Here is a 24,895-nt window from a genome sequence, read left to right on the forward strand (position 1 = left end):
TCATAGGAGGTAGCCCCTTAGATAATAGGGGGGGGGGGCTTCGTAAAATATAGCGTGCTTTTTTTAAATCGGCGCATAAACTCAAGCTAATATTGAATCCCGAGCAAGATCGGGCACACTCAGCTAGTAAATTATAAAAACCGGAGAAATGCAAAAACGTTCTTCACAATATTCTACTGATGATGAGTACAATCTCGCATGTAATGTAATCTCATCAAGCTTAAGCTGTCGCACAATGCAAACCAACCAAGCCACCTCAACCACACATTCTCAGTGAGTCATGCATGTCGGTTTTTCGGTACATATCGTGGAGAATAATTTGAGCCCATCTGCCATTTGCAGAATGTATATAGTTTATATTTGTTGGACGAGTTCCGGGTCGTTTTCTGCCATTTTTTAATCAAGTGCAATTTGAATTGATAATGCATAAATCCGCACCATTGGACAACGACCATCGTTGGATTTGGTGAGTTTGTTCCAGTTGAGAACGCAGTCCAGTTGCATTTGTTATCGGTTTTCATTATTTTTTTGATTTTGTGAGTTTTTGTGATTGCTGGCCCATAGGCCCCCTTAAATAAAATTTTCTAATTACGCCAATTGGTTACAAACAGGGAAGGCTTTAGGCATGTAAAACAGTTCTACTATACAATAGCTTTTTTTCAATCCATATTTAATTTATTACAACTTATTTACAAATAATCAAAAAAGTGGTTTTTGGGTCAGATTGGGCCTCCTGTGTGTTGAACGATCATAAAAAAAAATCATTTAAATTCCTGTCACCATAGCAATCCAAGCGCGATGGCTCTGAACTCGGGTGTAGACAGCCGGCAGCATGCGGCCGCAACCAGCCGACAGTGAGAACACTCCAGCCAGTACGTTGTCTTCCGTAGCCAATGGGGCACCGGCATCGATGATGCAGTAGCATCCTACCATCCGTGGACGAGCGCACATGTTGGTCGGATAGATGTTGACGTGGGATTCTCCATCCAGATGCATCTGCGCGCATTCTTCGTTTTCGATTGTGACCTTACGAGCCATCTGCATGTCGTTGGGCGTTTCGTCTTCGTACTGGTTAAAGTGGAGTGTATTTGATAAATTTATGAAACTGAAAAAAACGGATTAGAATTCTTACATCTGATCGCCATCCAGTCAGGACCACCAGCTCACCAGGCGAAGAAGCTACGCTGGGTAGATTGATGGTCTGAACATCCTCACTCAGCTCCATATCGGACGCGGTCATCACCAGTGCCATGTCATGTTCGTAGAAAATTGGATCGAAGTTAGGGTGCTTGTGGATTTCAGCGACGTCGTATTGCATTCCTTGCGGTTCGATGGTATAACTGCCAACGACAATTTTGAAACTGCTGGTGGTATGTCCCTGAACGCAATGGGCTGCCGTTAGAATCCAACGCTCGGAGAGGATTGAACCGCTGCAGTAGTGGATCATAACTGGCATCGAACGCAGCGATGCTTGGAAGGGGGCATGTGGAACCGGATCCATTGGATCCATGTCCCTTGCTACGGTGAATGATTTACTATAGTTGAGAGTTCTAACATTGACGAAATTTTCAAACTCACCATTTGGTGCAGCATGAACAGCTGCAACAGCCAAAACAACTAGAGCGATAATCTTGTACATGATTACTCCGGATAGGATCTACAACAACTGTTGCGACGAGTGAACTACGATTGAACTGCCAAGGGTTCTTTGCTTTTATACCGAGCAAGTTATCCTTATCACAAGTGAACTTATTTGGCTGATAATGCGAACCTTTTATCTCCAAATACCGGTTCAGTCAGCAGTGATAAAGGGCTCAATTTGGTGGTTTTTGTCTAAATTTTGCGCTGGGTGCACCTGACAGATGGTTGCACTGAGGTATTGCTGTGGTTGATTGATTTAAATCGTTATCTACATTAAACCCTTTAGAAATGGATTCGAGCTATGCGTGCATAGCATTTATCAGTTCGTCGAATGAATTGGTGATGAGAATGGTCGGAAATCCCGGCAAATTCTCAGCTGGCATTAATACAAAGTGCGATATCAGCTGAATCATCAGCCCTTCATGGTTTTAAAAATGGTTCACGATGTAATCGTTCGTTACAGTGTCGTCACCGAATTTATGTACCCCATAACCATAGCTCACCGTGGGTGTTCCGAGACTGTCCGCCGCGTCGTCCTCACCCCCTAACATGGTGGTAGTCAGCGACCCGGCTAAAAGAATAGTTCCTCCAGCGACACGGGGCACCTACTGTCAGCCCGACCGAGGAGATATGTAGGTACCCACTTGTGCGCTAACTTGCTAACGATGGTTGCATTTCGATTATCTGTTTCCCCTATTGTGCGCGATTTACGGCAGCGTGCGCACATTCCAGTTAGCCCCAACAACCGGCCGGCTGACTATTACACTATTCAGTGAGAAAAGTATTTTCCGATCATAAAACTCATAAATAATTTCCCACTACCACCGCGGGCCACCACCGGCAGCGGTGACCGTTGGTGGTTGTCGCTGGGAGTACAGGTGTTGTTGCAAGTGCTCAACGATTCAGGGAAATAAGACTCAAGAAGGTACATGGTGCCGTGGGTGCCGTTTCATTTTAGCACTAATCGGTCACTTAGCATCCACCGGGGGAGTCCTGCAGCTGGTGAGCACGTGCAGGGTGTCTCACGGTTTACGAGAGATTTAGCTTGATGGTGATGGCGGTCAGGTGTCTGGAGGACATCCACAGCAAAAAGACTAAAGGTGAAATTTAGGGGGATGCTTTCCAAGAATCCGGTCAACAGATTGGAAGGGAACTCGTCAAACTATATAAACTTTTAAATTAATTAAGGGATAATTTAAAAGAACTTATAAGACGAACAGAGCTGAATCCTTCATGTAATTCTATGGAACAGGCTTCCAGGTAAACTTCAATAATTTGAAACTATTTTCTTCCGAACATTAAATGACGATTAATCTAAGCCTTCAGTTACATGCGTTAAAAATGAGGACATCGTTCAATCATTATTTATAGCACCATACGCCATTCGGCGCATAGTGGGCAAAATCAAGCCAAAACTCAGAACTTATTTTTGCCGTTGTTTCAGGTCCTTGAAAAACTAACTATTCAAATGTTTAGAAAATACGCAAAATTGATTAGTGATGGATTAATTGACGAGAAATTACGTGAAGTGGCCAATTTCTCCTAAATTTAAATTCAGAAATGCTCGTATAATATGCCGTTCCTTAAATATTGATTGGTAATTTAAAGTATTTCATGGATGAAAGATGTCTACGAAATTTATTTCTAAGTTGCAATTCTTAGTCTTTTTTGTGCGAATTACACCTGTACTGCTTGGAATTGATGCAACTTTACTGCCATTCCATAGCAAAACGATATATTCGTTCTCAGAATTATGTCAAAATTTGTAGTTTTTTCCTTATCGCAAAATATTATACCCGTATTATTTTATTTTGTCATAAGGGTGACCATTTCCACGTTAGGGTGGTCCAAAAATCGATTTTTATTTTCACAAATTACTTTTTTCAAAAAATTTCACTTTTGAACTAGGCCAAATATCAAATAAAAGATAGTTAAATATATATTTAAGAAAAAAGATTTATAATACACATTTAGATTTTGTATTGAAAAACATTGATTGTTTTTTTTTTTTCCTTTGGTTTGTTTTTTCCGTCGATCTTGTTTTCCGTGCTGAGCACCAATGCTACCGACGTGCCAGGAAGGCAGCTCCCACACCTGGACCCTACCTATCGACCCATCAACTCATGAACCGGGGACCAACGGCTTTACTTCCCATCCGAAGGAAGGCGTGATCAGAGATGTTATGCCTCAGAACATCCCGGCGCACATAGGAGTATTTGAGAATTTTGTCAAAAAAAAAAATAATTCCAGTGCAATTTGAATTTTTCTCTATTGGTTATAATTTATCTAATTAAATTGATATAATATGATGCAACATTATTGCAAGAGAAAATTTTCATTACGTCGAAAGTTACAAAGGTAAACAAAGTCAAGCTATCAGTGTCAATCGATGCTCCTGCTATTACACTATATACTCTCGGAATGTAGGATCACATCCCATTTTTAAATTTATTTATCAGTCAAATTGCTTTTTGACGTATTCACCTTCCGATCAAAATATTTTTCGATGTTACTTGAGTCACCCGATTTCTATGGAGATGTCGTTTGTCTTAAGCAACAGCGCAGAGAAACCCGTGAAAAGTGTACGTTCATCATTCGCTTTCTCATTATTTAAGTGAATAAATCGAACTGTTTGTTGCTAAGATGATTTCGGTTGAGCGGCGCCGGTGGTGTAGTGGTAAGCGTGATTACCTCTCACCCCAGCAGGCCTGGGTTCAATCCCAGTCAGCGCCGCCGGGATGTTTACTTCGGAAGGGAAGTAAAGCCGTTGGTCCCCGGTTCATGAGTTGATGGGTCGATAGGTAGGGTCCAGATGTGGGAGCTGCCTCCCTGGCGTCGGTAGCATTGGTGCTCAGCACGGAAAACAAGATCGACGGAAAACAAACCAAGGAAAAAAGTTAAGAGTTGTGTCCAAAGCACGACCGCATTGTTGACGTACAACTACGAGATTGTTTTTTATGCTCCATTCACTAATATATTAATAACAATATAAATGGCTTAGAAACTTATCTCCAAAATGGACAATTCTTTATTCAATTTTTTTGAATTGGGCGGTTATTGAATAAATACTAAAATTAGGATTACCTTTGACCGCTTTCTTGTTGGCTCAACACATTCGAACGCGTTCAGCAACGGTTCGCGTCTGTTTCGCAGGCTTCCCTGCCTCCCGGTCTCTCACGTGCTTCCGATAATTGCGAAGATATTTAGCAGCCATGCGTTGAGACATTTTGAAGATTTTTACCGAATTTCTCAATAAACACTTGTTTCACTTCGAATATTGACTCTATCCAATGCGAAAAGTAAACAGTGAAGCACTTACTGTACCAAGTGGAATTTAAAGAGAATGCTACAATCCATGATCACGATGATTTTTCAATATGATGTCTGTGTTTGGGAAACAATCACAAAATGAAATTTTGATTGACTTTCTTTTTGCACACGCCGGTAAGCTACACATACTCCTTCCATCATGAGTAGTATGCTATCAAGTAACGACACTCTCCTTTTGCGTAGTTTACCAATGTCAATACCTTGAATGCAAAGGGCAATTAACGAGTTATTAACGAAAGATGAAGAGAATCGATCAAAATCACTAGCACCCCTGCTTCTAAGTTTGGTTACAAGATTACAACTTTGGAGAGCATTTTGTGTGGTTGTTGGGGATGTGTGGTTCTGAATATGGACAAACAGGCACAGATAAATTCTATTCCAACTCTATACTGTAATAAGTTTGTTGGCCATGAAACCGTACAGAGTGCGTCTGTCGCTTCAAAGTGTAGACGACATCCATGGCCGCTTACGTTTGGCGTGTTCAGAGTAGGTGACAGCATCACGGATCACATTTCCAGGAACACCTTCAGCACAACTCGTGTTTTCTCGTAGATCAGACCGGAGATACGTTTGACACCACCTCTGCGAACCAGACGACGGATGGCGGTTATCACGAAGAACATTGCGATGACGCTTGACACCTCCTTTACCAAGACATTTTCCTCCAGTCATTATTGCTTGTTGGGTAGAAAAGTGGACTTCCTAACCTGCGACCACCTTCCTACTGCTGCTATTGATGCTTCTGCTGCCTGCTCACCAACCCGTTCGAAGTGAAAATGAGTTGAGACTAGACAGCAGCGCTCTTTTATATCTTTTCAGGTTAAAGCAGAATGATGTGCATCCAAGTGGTACTCGATTATGACGACTGGGTTTGGGAAGAACGTTTAATTCATGAAAACAGTGAAAAAATTATCACTTTTATTTGTACATTGGAAAGTGCTGGACATTACAACTTTTTCAATAGTTTCTTGTTGAAAATCATCAGTCGGAAGCATTGCGTAGAAATATGTCTGATCGATTGGTGATAAAATTATTGGAATTGGTTCAGGGGCAGCTGAGTTATTAATGTTCAAAAACTTTCGTAATTTTGTTACATGTTCCCTATTCGGTTTTCACAAAGTGTACCCACAAATCACAGACGTAGTCCTACGTAAAAAAAAAGATGATTTCGGTTGTGCTAAAATGATGATTGGCCTGCACATAAGGAGACGTGATTGATAATTCTCCCGAACATCATGGTGAATACACTTTGACTTAAGAAACATTAGGGGGCTCCCAAGCGACGTATAACTTTTGACTCAAAAAGCATGAAAGCTTGCGATCTGCTTTGTATGATTAAAACCCTGCTTAATATGTAAAACATTACTATCACTATGAGATTACACTGAAGTCTTTTTTTACACGGTTTTTTTTACGCGGTTTTTTTACACGGTTTTTTTACACGGTTTTCCACGATTTACACGGTACGTTTTTAACGATTTCTCGACAACGATACAACTTATTGACTTGATTCCAATCACATTATCCGTTTCAAGCTATTTGTAATCGAATGGCATACTTAAAAAAAAATCACAATTTTTGGTGTAAATACAGAAATTTTTAAAATATGTCTATATGGACCATATCATGCTTTAATTACAAATGGCATCAAAATCCGATTTTTCAAAAACATTTAAGCATGCGAAAAATCAAAATCTCGTAGGTTTTTTTTTACACGGTTTTTTTTTTACACGGACCGTATCCCCCGTGTAAAAAAAGACCTGAGTGTATATGGGTTTAATTGGAAATAGAAATAACTTTTCGACCATCAATACAAAACTTTATTTTTCTCGGATCGATGCGAATGTTACTTTCAACATAATGAAAATTTGCTCTTGATTTCATCACTGATTATAAAAAAATACTTATACTCAAATACGACGTTCTAGACTCTAAAACAATGAATGCAATGACAAAACTTTCAAAAATTGCGTGCAAGCATATGCAAAATGAAATATTTACCTTGACAAAAAATACCAATGTATCGTATCATTGCTTCTTGAGTTCAACATATTCTACATGTCTTAATCTTAAAAATCCATTTTAATTCAGGTTGATGCTTAGCATAAAATTCGAAAAAATTTTGAGAGAACTTTCTTCATTTTCAAACGAAATTTTTACATGCAACTAACAGCAAAACTTTGACAGCCGACAACGGGATGAAAACAATACAAAGGAACATAAAATGGCTGCCATACAGTGCACTGGAGAGTTAGGAAAACAGTGGCGTACAAAATTATGTGCTAGGCACCATTTTGAGCTTTCTTGCCCAAATACTCCTCTGTGCGGTGGGGCCGACTGGGATTGAACCCAAGCCTACTGGGATGAGAGGTAATCACGCTTACCACCAGAGATGCCAGATTTTTTTTCAGAAGTCTAAGTCTATGTATGAAAACTTCAGAAATGTCTGGAATTGGGCTGCATAACATAAGCAAAAATTTTTCGGGTGAGGGGGGGGGGGGGCTAGGGTTGAAATATATGCGAAATTTGAAATGTCAGTAAAAGTCGGTGACGTTCCCATTTATCTTTACACAAGTTTCTGGTGGAAGTTGGACGTCTGTTCTCTGTGCATTTACACCGTATATGATGCCACAAGTGCCGACTAGTTGGCAGCCCGGCCATGCAATGATGGAATGTAGATGCGTTCTCCACGCGTGACGTTTGCACCAACTCTGGGACGAACTGTCATCGAAGATAGAACATAAATAGAGTGGAATATTATTATATGTGGATATCGAAACTAATTAAACTACTGCTAAACGTGGTGTGAATTATTAAATTAAATTTACTTGGTGAATACATAAGTTATAAAGTTAATGGTTTGAAAAGATTGGATTTGGAGTAGGTAGAAACAATAACTATGTGATGAAGTTTTTATCATAGAAAGTATAGATTGCAGAAACCTAATCTGACGGATCAATTGTTTAATTAATCTCCCGGCGTTATACGCCAAATACATAGGGGAATTTACGTATTCTCGTCAATCTAAGCAGTGTCCGCACTTCTATTAGCATTTTCTCAGCGTCACGCAAATATATGACGTGTCTGTTGGTTTACATTCATCTGCTGCTCCAAACTTCTCAGGTGAGTGTGACTATTGTCGGCAGCCTCTTTTTCTTCGGCAACCTTCCCATTAGAACTGCGTGTTGACCAGCTGTTCTATTATCGGCAACTTGAAATCAACCCCATTTTAGAGTACGTATGCTTCATTTGAATAAAAATCTGGCATAACAGGACTGCTCAGACGTACACATACAATCAGATTGAAGCTGAAAGACTAAATAATCGTTTGGATGCATTCAGGGAAGTGTGTTGATGGGAAAACATAGTGAAATTAACGTTTAAATTTTGGTTGCCGAAAACAGTCAATGGGTGCCGAAGCCGACATTGACCCTAGGTAAATTTATTACTAGACTAAAGAACTATGTTAAAGTATTCATCACTATGTATGCACTATGTTTAGATACCGCTAGGAATGTTGGAGACGGTGAGCAGAGGAATCGATACTTATATAATTAGGCCCACTGAATTGTTAGTTGAGGTTAAGGTAGGGCCTAAACAATTGACTAAGTGTTTGTACATCTTCTAGTTTGAAGCATCTTGAATAAAGCTGTCAAAGTCAGTAACGGTTTTAAGGATTCCCTGTTCTCTCTCGCTTCAAAAATTGAATGATGAGCGAAGGATCAACCTCCTCCAAAGGAACGCCAGATGCGGACAATACGATGGTTTACTGTGTGGCATGCGACCGCCCAAATTCTGCCGACAACTTTGTCTGTTGTGACCATTGTGAAGGCTGGTGGCATATGTCCTGTGCTGGGGTAACAGATTCGATAGAGGATCGTGAATGGGTTTGCAGTAAGTGCCTCCCTGTTCCTGCCCCATCAATCTCCGTCACTAGACTGCAATTAGAACTGCAGCGGCTCACAGAAATGCGCGAGCTCGAGAGAATGTCTATGAATGTGGAACTAGAGCGCAAGTTCTTGGAACTGAAGTACCAGCTAATGGAGAAATCTTTGCAGGAAGAAGAGGATGAACTAAAAAGTTCTAGTAGTTTCACCAACAAGAAAGAAGCAGTGAAGCGGGATAAGGATATCGCCGATTGGGTCGAGAAGCAGCCTAGCGAGCCGAATTCGATCAGAATCCCCTCCGTGAAGTCAATGGTGAAGAAGATCGAAAAGAAGAGGATCATTCCCGGTGCCATCATTGATGAACTACAAGGTGCTGTAGGTGGTACTGGTGCCAAGGAACCACCACTCTTGATCGGCAATCCGGGCGATATGAAGTCAGGAAGTCAACAACTACCAACACCGACCATTCGCTCACAGGTACGAAACACGAAGGAACTAGAGAAGGTGAAGGGTTTCCTGCAGTCGCATTCGGTAAGTACTTAGGGGGTTAGATTTTGATAAGTTCTTTAGTGGGAAATGACACTGATGAAGACTGCAAAATGTAGTCGAAATACGTATCTGTCATGGATACCAAAATTAATTAAGTGGAATTATATGGAAGATAACCTTTTTGTTGTTTTAATTAAAAAATTAGACCCGTAATTTGTGATAAGGAGCAAAACTACAAATTTTTACGAACTTCTGAAAACCAGTATATCGTTTTGAGCGGCGCCGGTGGTGTAGTGGTAAGCGTGATTTCCTCTCACCCCAGCAGGCCTGGATTCAATCCCAGTCGGCGCCGCCGGGAATTTTTGAGACATAACATCTCTGATAACGGGGAAGTAAAGTCGTTGGTTCCCGGTTCATGAGTTGACGGGTCGATAGGTAGGATGCAGGTGTGGGAGCTGGCGTCGGTAGCATCGGGACTTTTTTTTTCAATACCAGCTTATCGTAGACAAATGTTTACCCCCGTCAAAAAAAGATCATCCAGCAATTTATTGTTATAATTGTCAATGAATCATTGAAAAAAAAAATGCAATTTTTTGAAAATCAATAAGTTCCTTTCAGTTAGCGAACGTGCACTTGAAAATAGAATAATTGTTGAAGATGCTAATTTCAAATAACAGACTGTAGTGGTAATTTTTATACGATAGATGGAGTAGATGAAAGCATAGAGTTGAAAGTTCCGTTAGAGTATGGCAGTGTGAAGATTGCATATAGATATTAGAATAGCGAGCTAGAACAACTTTTAAGGAAGGTACAAATCGGTTTTTTCATCTCTCTTTACCAAACTCCCCCTTTGGAGAGGGATGGTGAGGGGTGTCCCCCCCCCCCCCGCCACCACTTGCAAAAAGAGATGAAGACCGACCCGCTCATGTACCAACTGTGTGTTTGCAACAGTTCTACCGATTTTTTACCGCACTTCAGTTGTCAGTACTCTAACGAAACTATCAACTCTATGCTTTCATCTACTCCATCTATCGTATAAAAATTACCACTACAGTCTGTTATTTGAAATAAGCATCTTCAACTATGTAAATCATTGACTTCACGTAGAAGTAATACTAAAACATATATAGTCAAAGTAGAATAATTGTATTTAAATCTTATATGACTCCAGGAAAATATATTTATTCTAAAACTTTCTGCTTTTAACTGATTTGGACATGCCACAGTCTCGTATTGTTCGGAACTTTTAAAAAGGTCCACTTTCATAGTTGATTGGAAATGCCATCTAATATGAAGCTTTGGAGTGATAATTTATTAGCTAGAGGATAGTCTGAAGAGGGTAGGTAGATAGTTCCGCTAGAGTACGGCAGTAGAAAACCGAATGGAAGTTGAAAATGAGCGAAGGGCCATTTTAATGCGACAGTACTATTGTTCTCTAACGGAACTATCATCTATCTAAGGACTGTTCTGTTTCTTAAAGAAAAATATTTATTTTCGAACAAATTCATAAGTTTACGTTATAAAAATGAAAATCAACATACATATGACCGATTTCACGTGAGTTTGAATGTTTACTTCTCATTTCTGAAGAACGCTCGGACTTTTTTCTTGATTCCGCCCATTAGATTCTGCACAACTTTCTTCTAAACATTTCGTTGTGCTGCAAACCATATTTTCTTGAAGCAGTCAACAGAGCTTGCTTCTTTTCCATCGATCTTAAACCCTAATTATTGCCCAGCATATTTCGACAGGACGCAGTTCAGCGCAGGAAAGGATTTGGAATTTTTCGACAACATGGCCTTGTCCTTCTTGAGCATCTTCAACGTAACAGAAGCATAGTGAGCAGATGCCACATCCGGCCAAAACAATGCTTTCGGTAGATGAGTAGAAACCGTTTTTTGATGCATTCTTTTCTGTAATTTTCACCATTGATTGTGCCTGTTGTGAAATACGAAGAACTCTTCAAGCCACAGGAGTAAATAGCTTGCCACACCAAAACCTTTTTTACAAATAATTATCGCACATCATCAAGCACATCTGTCCTCATAACGTCATAAAAGTTCCGTGACCGTATTTTCGAAGAAGCTTTCTGTGAATCCGTCCTTTTGAGTGCTTTCTGCTTCTTGTAGGTTCTGACATTGTTGCCTTTTTTTTATATTTTGCACAGTTCCGACGCTAAGGTTCAATTTTTTGGCAATTTCACGAACGGAACACGGCTTATGCGATTTCAAAAGGCGAACGGCTGCCAGCTCCTTTTTCTGGTCCGATGTCTCCTTTTTGCGCCCAGATTTCGGTAAATCTTCAAGAGAACACGTTTCTCCAAACTTCTTAACAATCTTGAACACTATAGATTTACTACACTTCACGTTTTTTGCCAATTCTCGAAACGACAACTTTTCGGGAAACCATTTGTGCAGAATTAATCTGCGAGTTGATAAGCGAATTTTTTTTCACTTTATTTTTATTTTTCAGTTACCAAAGTGTTGCCAAAATAAAAAAAAAGTTGAACAAACTGAGCGAAAATTCACAATTTTTCGTTACGTTTTAACCCTATACCATTGATAAACAGGTGTCCACTTTCTTCCACAGTCCTTAATAAATAATCACAGTAAAGCTTCATGTTAGATAGCATCTCCAACCAACTCTGAAAATCGTAAACTTCACGTATGAAGTAACATAAAAATACTTTGAAGGTCCACTTTGTTCGGATTCCCCCCGACATGCATGGTAAAGGATTTGGATCAGTGAATTCCATGGGTATGTAATATCCATACTACAATTAATACTAATAACGAATAATCAACCAACCTCCAGAAATACAGAATCAAAATGTATCGACAGAAAGCTATCGGACTGAATGGTTCATATATGTGATATATGAAAAGCAAGATATTGAAGTTTGAAACTGGAGTGCAAAATACTTAAATCTATATATTCTTGGTTTTTTTTTTTATTTTCAAAATACTGTAGGTTGAATTCGAAAAAAATTCGGACACATTAAAAACGCTGCCATTAAGGCAATTTTTGAGTAAATTTTACAAAACCTCACTGAATCAAGCTAAGAGTGTATAGAATCACTCCAGGATAATTTAATTTATTACATCATGGCTTCACCGTAGCCAGCACGCTCGAAACGAATATCCCGACCTATCCGCTCGAGAGTTAGCAAAACTTTTGATTTTTTTCAAATTCACGGTGTGTGACGTTTTGAAACAGACTTGGTAAGCTGCCACTACTCTAATTCCACCCAACAGTGGTACAGCGAAAATGGTGTCACAGGTGTTTCCAAGGAGATGAATCCGGCCGATACTCCGGAACTAAGGCCAATTGAGGAATACTGGTCAATTGTGAAGCACATACTGCAGAAAAAGGGTGGAACTGCAACTGATCTGAAGGATTTCAAGCGGAAATGAAATTTGGCAGCCAAACAAGTGGGAACAGGGCTCGTGTAAAAGATGAAGGGCCGTGAGCAATGAAGGAAGACTGAAACAATAGTCTTACAATAAGCATAATACCTACTTATGAACAGCTGTTACATTGATCTATAAAAGATAAAACACATTTTTTAATCTCAACAAGATTTTCGTGTCTGGATTTTTTCGTATTTAACCTTTAGATGCTGAATCTTGGACAATACAATATTCTGAAGGGAATTTTAATTGTGATTAGAAATGCAAATTGAAAGTCTTCTAATGAGAATATAAAAGCAATTCTAAAGCGAAATAATAGGGTATTCAGGTAAATAAAAAAATATATACTGAGGAGCAGTGATGGAATTCTCACCAAAATATAATTTTCGCTTGCGATACGTTTTCTCTTGGGAACTTTCCCTCACTAGTTTTACACTCCAATATTTCCTGAGTGAACTTTCTGGGATGAGAGAATGAGATATCGCGAACTTTTTTAACTCGAATCACCAACGCGAGGATACGAAAAATATCAGATCATTTTTTCTCTCTATCTCTTTACACCACATTCGTTCTGGAAAATTGCACTGCACATTTCACAAGGGAAAGATTATAGACAGAAAGCTATCCCGAGTAAATAAAATCTCTAAAGCCTGATAAGTCTGGTAGCTGGCTGTCTACTGGCGCCTGTTGTTTAAAGTAACCGTTATCAGGATGATGTGAACAGTTTTGTGCAGCTGATTGATTGGTGCATTGGTTTCTGGCAAAAAAAAAATTAATGAATCAGCACAAGTGTCAACGCGGCATTAACGAGGAACGGGGAGGGTAGTGTAAGATTTTGTGACTAGCAATTTTTATATTAAAACCGTTCCTCAGGATGGGGGGGGGGGGGTACGGAAGGAGGAGCGCCTAATGTATCCTCAGTTTCGCGAAATACAGTTAATGCATGGCTCCTCTCATCACTAGTGTTCGTAATATCGTTCCTGTAAGCTCTTATGCAATAATTATATGCAGGGGTGGGGGGATGGTTGGGAATATAGGGGGTGGGGAACTTCTTCACTGTGCTATTACTGTCCTCTCCCATGACTAGGAATCCATGTAAAACAATGTAAAACTAGAAAGAGTCTAGACCTTCCCTATGTAAAACCATAAGGTATGCGGGACTGCTGCACTGCTGAACTTCAAAACGCTTTATTTTCTGACCAAGGATCTGACAAAAACATCTTTTTAGTGTGCATTTTAGGATGATAAAAGATTTAAACAGGTTTTTCAATGTCCATTAAAACTGTAAAAAATATAGGCAGAAAAAAAGAAAACGAGAAATTGTTACCAGTTGGCTGGAAATGAACACAAAATTAATCAAAGTAACCATGTACCTTGAGCTTTTGATAAAGTGACAGATTGAGAACGATCTAAATTTTCCATCCACAAGTATTGCAAGACTTGAAATTAACAGACAATCTCAAAATACTTTCAACTTGCGAAGTGATGGATTCCCAAGTGAATACACATACTGAATAAAAATTATCAAGTAAACTATTTTTTTGAATCGATGTTTAATAGATTATTTTTTTTGCAGTTTGAGATCCATGAAAAAGTTACAGTAGCTTTATGGCACCAGTGACCAGCAAATTTAATATTTTCATTCAAGGTTGTGTGGAAATTCAAGCTACCGGGCGAGCTACTGGGTTACATTGCTGCCCTCTACCTAATGCAGTCGAGTGATCAAATCAGAAAGTTGGCCGTTTAGAAATCAATTAATAACTAATTTTCTCAACGTTCAATTAAAAAGTGATCTTTATAAAAAATTTAGCTGAGAAAATTTCCTATGAGTACACAAGGCTAACTTATTGGTAGATCATTATGGCGAAATTTAAAGACGAGGTGAACAAAATAATCACTTTTCTCATAGTAATACCTTTATAAATTTTAGATGGCCAGTGCAGAATGAGATCACAACCTAATAAGCTCAAATTTTGGGAGAATTATCTGGACCTGATTAAAATATTTTTTCGCACACGGAGCGCTTGGTGGAACAGCGACTTTGGACGTGAGCCTTGTCCCAGATCACCATGGCAATTCAATTCAATTCAATGAAGCCCACCAAAAAAGGGGGAATCATTTAAGAATCAACCAAGGACGATCTACGGAAGGAAATTGCCGGTGAAGCACGGAATGAAATACGAAGCGTTAGAGAAAAAGTCCAAGAGATTCCAAAAGAAGTAATCAACGACGGCGGAAGAGCAGAATATGGTGAGAGCTTTCCAATTATTAAAAAAAATATATATCAAAAATAAACTAAATACATGCCAATATATTTTCAAACCTGGAAGCGTGTATGCAATACCAATATCCATTTGATAACGGTGATGCATACATACGGGGCTTATTGTAAGTGAAAGTAACCTCGGAATGGGCGTGACTCTCCAGACATTCTGAAATGGGTTGCTGGATCTGCAATAGAGCTATCACCTTCTAACTCCCGGACTAAATCTGTCTACAATGACCATAAATGCGACATTGTAGAGAGAGTTCTTCCATGATAACACTGCCGGTCAGTGGGGGTTAGATTCAATACACACATACACACACACACACACACACACACACACACACACACACACACACACACACACACACACACACACACACACACACACACACACACACACACACACACACACACACACACACACACACACACACACACACACACACACACACATACACACACACACACACACACACACACACACACACACACACACACACACAATTATCTGGACCTGATTAAAAATCGATTGAGCTTAGTGAAGCAAAGCCGATATTTTGAACCACCCTAATAAGCATGTTCTCAATGCAGTAAGACTAATCAACAGAATGCTTGCTAGCTTACACTAATCATGTCTAAGCGCCAATCTCAGTGGTCTAACTGTACTTCGCACTAATAGCATAGTTCTTCTTGTCGAAGAGTACAGCCACAGACAAACAGACGTAACGCTTTGACAAAGTTTTTCTTGAAAACATAGTATCTCAAAACACAGGACCTCATTAACGACATCTCTCGGGCTTCTCACGGAAAACAAGCTTGTTCGCTAACTAGCAAACAATATTGCATAAAAGTTCTATAGAATGTATAGAAACGTCAAAGTGATCCGATGCCAGCGCTGCGGCGAGTAGTTCGCGGAACTGATAATATTCAAATCAACCGTTAATTGCGTGAACGAAGATACACAATGAAGTGTTACGTCTGTTTGTCTGTGGTACAGCCACAAATGATGATTTGGTCAGTAAAGATTAGACTCTTGGTGAATAGTTACAAGTATCTACTATTAGCTGGTTGCATTGACAACTAAAACTATAAATAAATCCGGAAAACTTTGAGATTAGGGCGTAATTTCTTTTGTAAACACACAGTTAATTCGCCAATTTCTCGTGAATTAAAGTTCAATCTAAAAAACTAACAACACAGACAGGTAGAGGAATGATTCATTTGGTATAGTATAGTTCGCTAGATTGTGCTTTGATTCGTGAGAAATCGTTGAATGACGTGTTTGTTTACAAAAGCAATTACGCCCAAATCTCAAAGTTCTCTAGAAATGGTATTTAATGTGAAGGATGCGAAAAATATCGGAGAACGAGAAGAAAAAAACAGACACTCTCGCGTGATCATCGCCTACCTTTACTCGCTGAAAAAAAAAAGAACAAAGCTGAGGAGATATTTGGTTGGTTCGAATCACGAGTACGTGTGAAATGATGTGAGATGGAGAGACGAAAGATCTTTTGCGATACGAAATCAAAATTTCTCTCGCTCTACGCTTTCATGAACTTTTTATCATCTCTCGTTCGCGAACTTTTTGTGAGAAGTTCCTTTGGGATTTATCTCTGCAATGAGCTATGATAGAACTTTTTTTGAAAATGATTTTTCCAACATTGCTGAGGAGAATTCCTATTGCATCGAATTCTAATCGTAGCTGCGAACTAATTTTGGAGAAAATGGAAATGTATAGGAGAATTTCATGGTACAACTCTAAGAAATATTCTATTTTATTTTATTTTCTATTTGTATATCCACGCCATACGGTTGTTACAAAACTAGAAATTTCTTTTGAGGCAAAAGAAATTTCACTTGCTGCATTCCTTGGAGTTGAAGATGCATGCGATAATTCATCTCACGATTCAATGACTACAGCTATGATGAAACGTGGTTTCGATCAAAGCATTGCAAATTGGATCAATGAAATGTTATAAAAAAGAGAAATATCAGCAAACCTTGGAGCTTACTCATCAGTGTAAGAGCAACTAAAGGATGCCCGCAAAGAGGCGTGTTATCAGCTGTATTGTGGTCTTTAATAGTTGATGATATTGTCAAAAAATTTAATAAGCCAAGGCTTCGAAATAATTTGCTTCGCAGATGATATAGTCATAATTGTACGTGGCAAATATGATTGTATTACCGCTAACAGAATGCAAATAGCTTTAAATTTTGTCTCATCGTAGCAGTGCTGAGATTTGTCATTGTCATTGACAGACTCTCGCGCGATATTGACAAAATTGTTCGTCACATAGTCACTAACAGGCTTGATCCTCAAAAAAACCTTCGTCAAAATCTCATTCATTTTTTCGTCAATGACAAAGATTCACCTGGTAACAAAAACTGTAATTTCGTACATTTTGTGTCACATTATTGTTGTCCAAGTAGGTCAGGTCGTAGATGCTTGTTCACATTAAAGGCTCCATGTTATTGTGTTGCTCAAGTCATTTAATTTCGTTACAAATTTAGTTAATATAAAAATCTACACATGTTCGTCACTGACAGCATTGTCATTGACAATTGACATGGTTTGCCTTGACTATGACTGTTAGCTCAAATGAGTGACCAACGAAGAACTGTCAATATCATCGTGTATGGTCGAGATTTTGCAGCACTGCTTCGTGGTGTGATAGGGAAGGATTAAACATAAATCCTTCTAAAACTACTATCGTGCCATTTACGCGAAGGAAGAAATTTTCATTAGACAACATAAGATTGAAAGGCACACTTTTGGAACTTTCTAATGCTGTCAAATATCTTGGAGTAATCCTTGATAGTAAACTTAATTGGAATATGCATCTAGAGCAGACAATAAACAAATCTACTAATGCTCTATGGATATGCAAAAGAACATTCGGTAAACAGTGGGGACTGAAACCGAAAATGATCCATTGGATTTACTCGGCAATTGTGAAACCCAGGATAACTTATGGTGCATTGGTCTGGTGGCCAAAAACAAATGAGAGTGTTGTTCAGAGAAAGCTAGAAAAAACTCCAAAGGTTAGCAACTCTCTCAATAACATGTGCAATGAGAAGTACACCATCGAAGGCATTGGATGCTTTGCTTTATATGCTACCATTGCATCAATTTGTACAATTAGAAGTCAAAAAGTGTGCTCTAAGGATTACAAGGTCAGTGAAAATCTTTGAAGGAGATCTTAGAGGACATCTTAGGATTCTAAAAACTGTTAGTATCAACTATCTAGTAAGGAACAAGGATGGAGAAAAGATACAATTTCAATCGACTTTTTCAAGTAGTTGACCCTGGACGTAATTCATGGCAATTTGGTGGCCCGGTTCTTTGTCCAGGATCGATTGTTTTTTATACAGATGGTTCACGATTGAACAATCAAGTGGGAGTAGGAGTACCTGGCCCAAGGATAGAAATATCGGTTCCTATGGGCAGATGGCCAACTGTGTTCCAAGCTGAAATCCAAGTAATTTTAGAGTGTTCCGTTATATGTTTGCGTAGATACTATAAGAGTTCAAACATATGCGTCATGTCCGACAGTCAAGCTGCTCTAAATGCTTTAAAGTCGGCGACATGTACATCAAAACTTGTCTGGGAGTGTGTTCAATCACTTCAAAAATTGTCTCGTCATAATCATGTCAACTTATATTGGGTTTCTGGTCATTGCGAGATTGAGAGAAATGAAAGAGCTGATGCACTAGCAAGACTCGGATCTTCTCATAAGTTCATCGGGCAAGAGGATATTCCAAGGAAATTCTAAGGATAGTTCAAATGAAGAGTTTCAAACGAAATCCGAGAAATGTTCCAAGAAGAGTGCCGCTAGTGGTGCAGTTCCGAACTAAAACGGAACTTCATTCAATAGTTCTTGTCATTTACAGAAACTCTTTTGTAAACACTCCATTCATAAAATCACTATCAGAGGTGCAAATGAAAAAAAGTTCATGAATTTGGCCTTTTGCACCACTGTGCACCCCATGTAGGCTGCCACCCCGTACCAGTAAGACGCAATTAATCATTTTCACACTAGCAATTTATCGACTGAAACCTGTCATCACATCACCGAACACAAACCATCCAGGATCTAGGGAAGACAACGTACAGTTTGATTCAGGAGGGATATCCGATTACAACGCATTTTCCCGTGTCAAATCGCATCGCGAATAATATTTCTCTTCCATGCAATCACAAAAAAGACCCAGAGCTCTTTCCGCCACACCAAGGTACTCATTTTGATACTTGCTGCCTGGTGAGAAAGTTGGACGAATTTGAAATATCTATCTTAATTGACCCGATCGGGAAGATAACATCATCTTTGGCCATCGTAGATCACACCGGATAGACATATTATCGATCGAAACAGTGTGGTTATGTATGGTCTCGACGAAACGCCTCCACTCAAATCTTATCTACTGTCATCACATTTTAAAGACTGTTCTCGAAAAAAAATGCAACAGACAAAAATGATCACCGAAAATTCATTTCAAGTCGGATATTTTTGAAACTCTCAGGGAATAAATTAACTATTATTTTTTTTATATATCTTTATTAAGGATACTTTCAGCCTTGGGCTGGTTCGTCTCCAAATAATCTATTAGCTATGTTTTTGCAAAGTTGGTTTATTCAACCTCCTCTCCTAGAATTAATGCCCGCAACTTGAACTTAACGCTACCCATCAGATCGTGTCACTAGCGTGCACAGGAATCTTGTTAAGGAGGGGCATTTTTTTCTTCTATGGTACATTTAATCTGGGGATGGGGAGTACTCCAAGGTGCGTGGTGGATGGTGCTGTTCACCCACCACTGTTTCCCTACTTTTCAATTTAGCTAATTTTGTTTATTTTTTGCTCCGGTGGTGGTTCATCTTCTTCAATGCAAACTGCTTTCAGACAGCCAATGGAATTGGCAATTTAATCCCATCACTATCAATATACCTGATGACAATCACCAACCGCTCGTGGTGGCCACAATCGCTCGTCTCATCTACAATTATTGCCACTGGTTTTCCTCGCAAGGTTTTCGCAATGTTCTGCAACACTACATCTTGCAACAACATAATCATGTCATTTTGAATACGGTTACTTGTGTACTGGCTGTTTTTTGGTGGTCCAGTTCTTCGTCGATACCCTTCCTGGTTTTGAAATTTTTCCACGCTTCCATACTACCAAACATGGGTATCACTGCTTTCTTCCAATTTCTGAACCCTGTAGGAATCGTTGTAATAATGTTTTGCATCATGCTCTTCTTTACAGGTTAAAAATATGAACCAAAGAAAATATATTCTTCAAGGTACTGGTATCATCTTTTATTCAGTTACCTTTCTGAAATTTTGTGCAGTACGTTTTTGTATATTTTGAAGGCATCGTTACAGTTATTTTTAACTGTTTCAAGGTTTTGTAAGCCCTTATATGCTATTGTAGTTACACTTTACTATTACCGTTGCGAGTACGTTGAACTTGGTCAATTTCAGCGAAAATTGTAGGTCCATTTTTTTCAAATTTTGGCCTAAATGCCAAGGCTAAAGGATCATTAAAAAGGTTTAAAAAATATGTAACGATTGGAACAAAAGCGCAAAAAACTATTTTGACAAGCGAGTACAGGATTGTTAACGGAATTACGACTTATGCGAAGGATTGAGCATGTCAACCCTGTCCCAAAGTACCGCCAGTCGGGGTGACACGAAATTATGCCGAACATTCAACATGTTTTAAAGATGATACAAAGGACAATCCCGAATTTATTGCAACGCACATAAACAGCTGTAACTTTTTAACCACGGTAACAAATGACTTGAAATTTTCAGAGAAGATTCTTAGACGAATTCTTAGTAAGACAACAATAGACAAAGGTTCAATGGCAAACTAATAAATGTCTTTAAATTTTATACAGTTGCAAAAAAGTCCATCCTCAGAATTCCTTGAGGGTCTTTTCGAAATTTTTAGAACTCTATGAGCTCTATAAAATTCCAGAAGTCCTCTGGAATTATTTTTAGAACTCTTCTTGAATTTTACTCAGAACACCTTGGAACTGAAATTCCCTTAGAGTTTCAGAAGAATTTCTTCAGTATTATCCAGGAATTATTCCCGGAAAATTAGAAGAAATTATTGGTACACAAAGTCCCTTTGGAACTTCACTCAAAATTTAATTTTCTCGGTATTCTTTTTTGGAATAACCTGGGAACTATCTGCAGGATTCAATAGAAATTCTTCTTGGATTTTTTTTAAAACTCTCCTAAGAGCTCTTTTGAAATTCATTTCAGAAGTCCTCTGGAATTATTTTAAGAACTCTTCATGATTTTTTTTCAGAACACCTTGGAACTGAATTTTTTTTAGAGTTTCAGAAATTTTTCCCGGAATGAGCTAGAAATTATCCTCGGAATTCGCTTGAAATTTTGCTTAAAATCCCTTTGGAATTCCACTCAAAATTTGATTTTCTCGGAATTCTTTTCGAAATTATCTTTAAATTATCTGCAGGATTCAGTAGAAATTATTTGCAGAATTTTGGAATACTCCCCAGAAATCCTTTGGAACTGTCCTCAGACTTCAATATCCTTGAGGTTCTTTTCGGATTCTTTGGAACTCTCCTAAGTCTTCTTTTGAAATTCATTTCAGAAGTCCACTGGAATTACACTTAGAACTCTTCATGATTTTTTTCTCAGAACACTTTGGAACTGAAATTCCTTTAGAGTTTCAGAAATTTTTCCCGGAATGAACTAGAAATTATCCTCGGAATTCGCTTGAAATTGTGCTTGAAATCCATTTGAAATTTCACTCTAAATTTGATTATCTCGGTATTCTTTTCGAAATTACCTTGGAGCTATCTGCAGGATTCACTAGAAATTATTCGCAGAATACTCATGGAATCATCCTCAGAAATCTTTTCTTTTGGAACAGTCCTCAGAATTCAATACCCTTAAGGTTCTTCTCAGAAGTAAAGTTTAAATTGCCCGTCTATTCATCAAAACGTTGTATTTTTTTTTTTTTTTTTTCAACCAGAAATGTTCAATAAAGCTTGCCCCTACATTCACCAGAACTGTGCAATTTTTACATCAGGAATTTTCAATTTAGCTTGCCCCTCCATGCAGCAGATTGTTGCAAATATTACACCAGAAATTTTCAATACAAACTTGCCCCCAGGTAATTTTAGACCAGAAAATTTAAATTGACCAGAAGGGTGTAAATTTTTCACTGTTAATAAAAATTGCTTCTCCAATCTTCTGATTCGTGCAGATTTCCTTTTTCCGTTTTCTATCAGACATTTTCAATATAGCTGGATTCTCCCATCATCAGAATGTTGCAGGTTTTCCGGATTTTTCATCATAAATTTTCAGTAAAGCAGCTTCCCTCCAATCATCCGAATGGTGCAAATTTTATACCAGAAATTATTATTAAAATTTGTTTCTCTATTCAGCAGAGGGATGCAATTTTAAGACCAGAATTTTTCCGAAAAGCTTGCCCATCCGTTCACCAGAACGGTGCAGATTTTCCACCAGAAATTTTCAATGAAGCTTCATTTTAGATAAAACTTGTACCTTCATTATCATCATCATGTACCTTTGTGGTGCAATTTTCAGGCTTTGCCTCTTCATGCACCAGAATGGTGCAGGTTTTCCACCATAAATTTTCAATGAAGCTACCAGAAAAATTAATAAACCTTGCTTCTACATTCACCACAGTGTTACGAACTTTCCACCAGAAATTTTTAGTCAAATGTGCACCTCCAAATTTTTAGCGTGATTCAATTTTTTCCACCAGAGTTATTCATTTTGATTAGTCCCTCCATGCACCAAAACCTTGATGATATTTTTACACCAGAAATATTCAGTAAAAGCTTTTGCTTCGATTTACCACCACGAAGGTAAATTTTTTCAACCTTAAATTTACCCTCTTCTTTTAACCCTCCAAAAAATTACACCAAGATTTTTTGTATGCACCACTGTGGTGCAATTTTTTGACCAAAAAATGTCATTGAAGTTTGTCCCTTCATGCACCTTTGTGGTGCAATTTTCAGGCACCATCTCAAAGGAATTGACGCAATAAAAGGTTTTCAGTGCCCTTATATTATGAAATGAAGTTATTTTACGTTCAAATTGTAACCGTTTGGTCACAAGTTTATAGATTTTTGTCATTTATGTTATATATTCAGAACCTTCACGTTTCTTGTGCAAAAACAGCAGTATACCACAGAAGTGATAGGGTTCTGTACCGCTGTGAAAATGTTGTGCCGTTACGTTATGTCCGCAATAGAACTACAAACAACCATAGAAAACTAGGATGACGGGATGAAAGAAAATTGGGGAGAAGAACGGCCATTGCCTAAAATCGGGCTCTTTTAATATCAGGCGTCCGTGTGCTAAGACGCAATTTAATTAGCTAAGTGCAGTGGTTAGTGTTTTAGAACGTGAACCAGGACTCCCCCCCTAGCAGCAACTAGGTGTGCTAGGGCAAGCTAACGTTCAGGACTTCTTTTTTATATTGGACCTTAAAAAGGTCATCCGTCAGCACACGGCCGGCTCGTGAAATTGGAAACAGTTTCCGAGCCTAATTGTTAAGGACCGAAACACTACTATCTGGCCAAACGTAGGCTATAATCGCTAAGGAGTTTTCCCTTCTCGGCTTGACCAAGGTGGCCTTGCCACGGTCGGCCGATCGTGCCAACGCCCGCTGGCCTTTCATACGCTCGCTTCGCCAATCTGGCGAGAGTTCCGCCCGCACAGTAGGACAGGAGTCACTGTGTCGGCCATCCCGATTCACCATCAACGGCAGCAGCGGTATGTACCGGTACAGTAAACAACGCGATTAGGCTACACGACACATATTACACGAAATTATGAACACAGAACAATACGCACACAATACAGAAAGTGGCGAATAAATGCAGTTAAAGAAAAGTGAAAGTTCTTCGTTTTTGTATCGCGAAACCCTCTGATTACCCGGTAGCTAGCCGACCCTGGGTGTTCCGGAGCTTGCTCTTGTCACCTGAGTTGACCGGGTGCTGTATGTTTGATCTCCGAATAGGTAGTTGGTGAGTGCTGAGTTCTTACATCAGTTATAAAATCAAGTTATCAAGAAATCAAGTTATGTTATATTCTAATTTTGAAAATTTGAAAATAAAAATCTTATTTATAACAGATGGGGCAATTGCCCCACCTTGCCCCACCCTGTGCACGCCAGTGGATCGTGTGCAACACTTGCGCCATCTTTCTTACACACTTTCATCCACTCTCTCTTCAAATCCTTGACGTTTTTGAAGACCTTCCCTGTTTTCCGGAGGTTGCCCTTCATAATCGCCCAGCATTTTTCTATTGGTTGAGGTTCTGGCGAGTTTGGCGGATTTGCCTCCTTCGGCACAAAAACAACATCGATGCCAGATCCGGCCAAAGTAGAGTGTCACCTTCCGGAGGAAGGACAGCAGGCGCCTCTGGAGGCATTCTTCTTTATGTATTTGACCGTTGATGGTGCGGGTCGTTATGTACGGCTCACTGAATTTGCCGCACCCACACTGAGTACTTCTTGGCAAATTTGTCGACCTTCTTCTTCCGGAACATCTAGGCGGGACTTGCCGACGAAAAACTCCAGGCTGGGGATCTGCTTGGTGTCCGCATCAAAGTACGTCTCGTCGTCCATAACGATGCATTTGGTGTTGTTCATGCATTAAAAAGTATGAGGTTGTATCCACGACACGACCGTAGATTTCACAAAGGATTACGTGCTCGGTTTCAATATTCGGTGACTGTGTTAGGGAAACAACTTTTTCCCATCACGGAAACGTCTTTTTTTTTCTTGTCGCAAAAATTACGTATTTTCGTGCACAAACCGCGCGGAATTTTTGGTTTATTCAATATGTAATAAAAAAGCACA

General features: G+C 39.1%; 1 protein-coding gene across 3 annotated transcripts; it reads right to left on the reverse strand.

Moving 5' to 3' along the window:
- Positions 1-765: 765 nt before the first annotated feature.
- Positions 766-24,671, reverse strand: LOC135701941 (trypsin-7-like). Of its 3 annotated transcripts, none has more exons than XM_065222894.1 (3): positions 24,665-24,671; positions 1,133-1,514; positions 766-1,068 (listed from the first exon to the last, which is right to left on the reverse strand). In XM_065222894.1, the coding sequence occupies exons 2-3, from the start codon at positions 1,508-1,510 to the stop codon at positions 766-768; spliced, it is 681 nt and encodes a 226-aa protein (XP_065078966.1). In that variant the 5' UTR covers positions 1,511-1,514; positions 24,665-24,671. The 3 variants fall into 3 exon arrangements, with proteins under 3 accessions (XP_065078966.1, XP_065078964.1, XP_065078965.1); XM_065222892.1 differs by lacking the exon at positions 24,665-24,671 and adding an exon at positions 1,579-1,667 and having other exon boundaries at positions 1,133-1,518; XM_065222893.1 differs by lacking the exon at positions 24,665-24,671 and adding an exon at positions 1,575-1,667.
- Between the last annotated feature and the right edge of the window lie 224 nt (positions 24,672-24,895).

The sequence above is a fragment of the Ochlerotatus camptorhynchus genome, unplaced genomic scaffold (assembly GCF_037179485.1).
Source record: "Ochlerotatus camptorhynchus isolate MF236.1 unplaced genomic scaffold, CSIRO-AGI_Acam_v1.1 ptg000180l, whole genome shotgun sequence".
NCBI lineage: Eukaryota > Metazoa > Arthropoda > Insecta > Diptera > Culicidae > Ochlerotatus > Ochlerotatus camptorhynchus.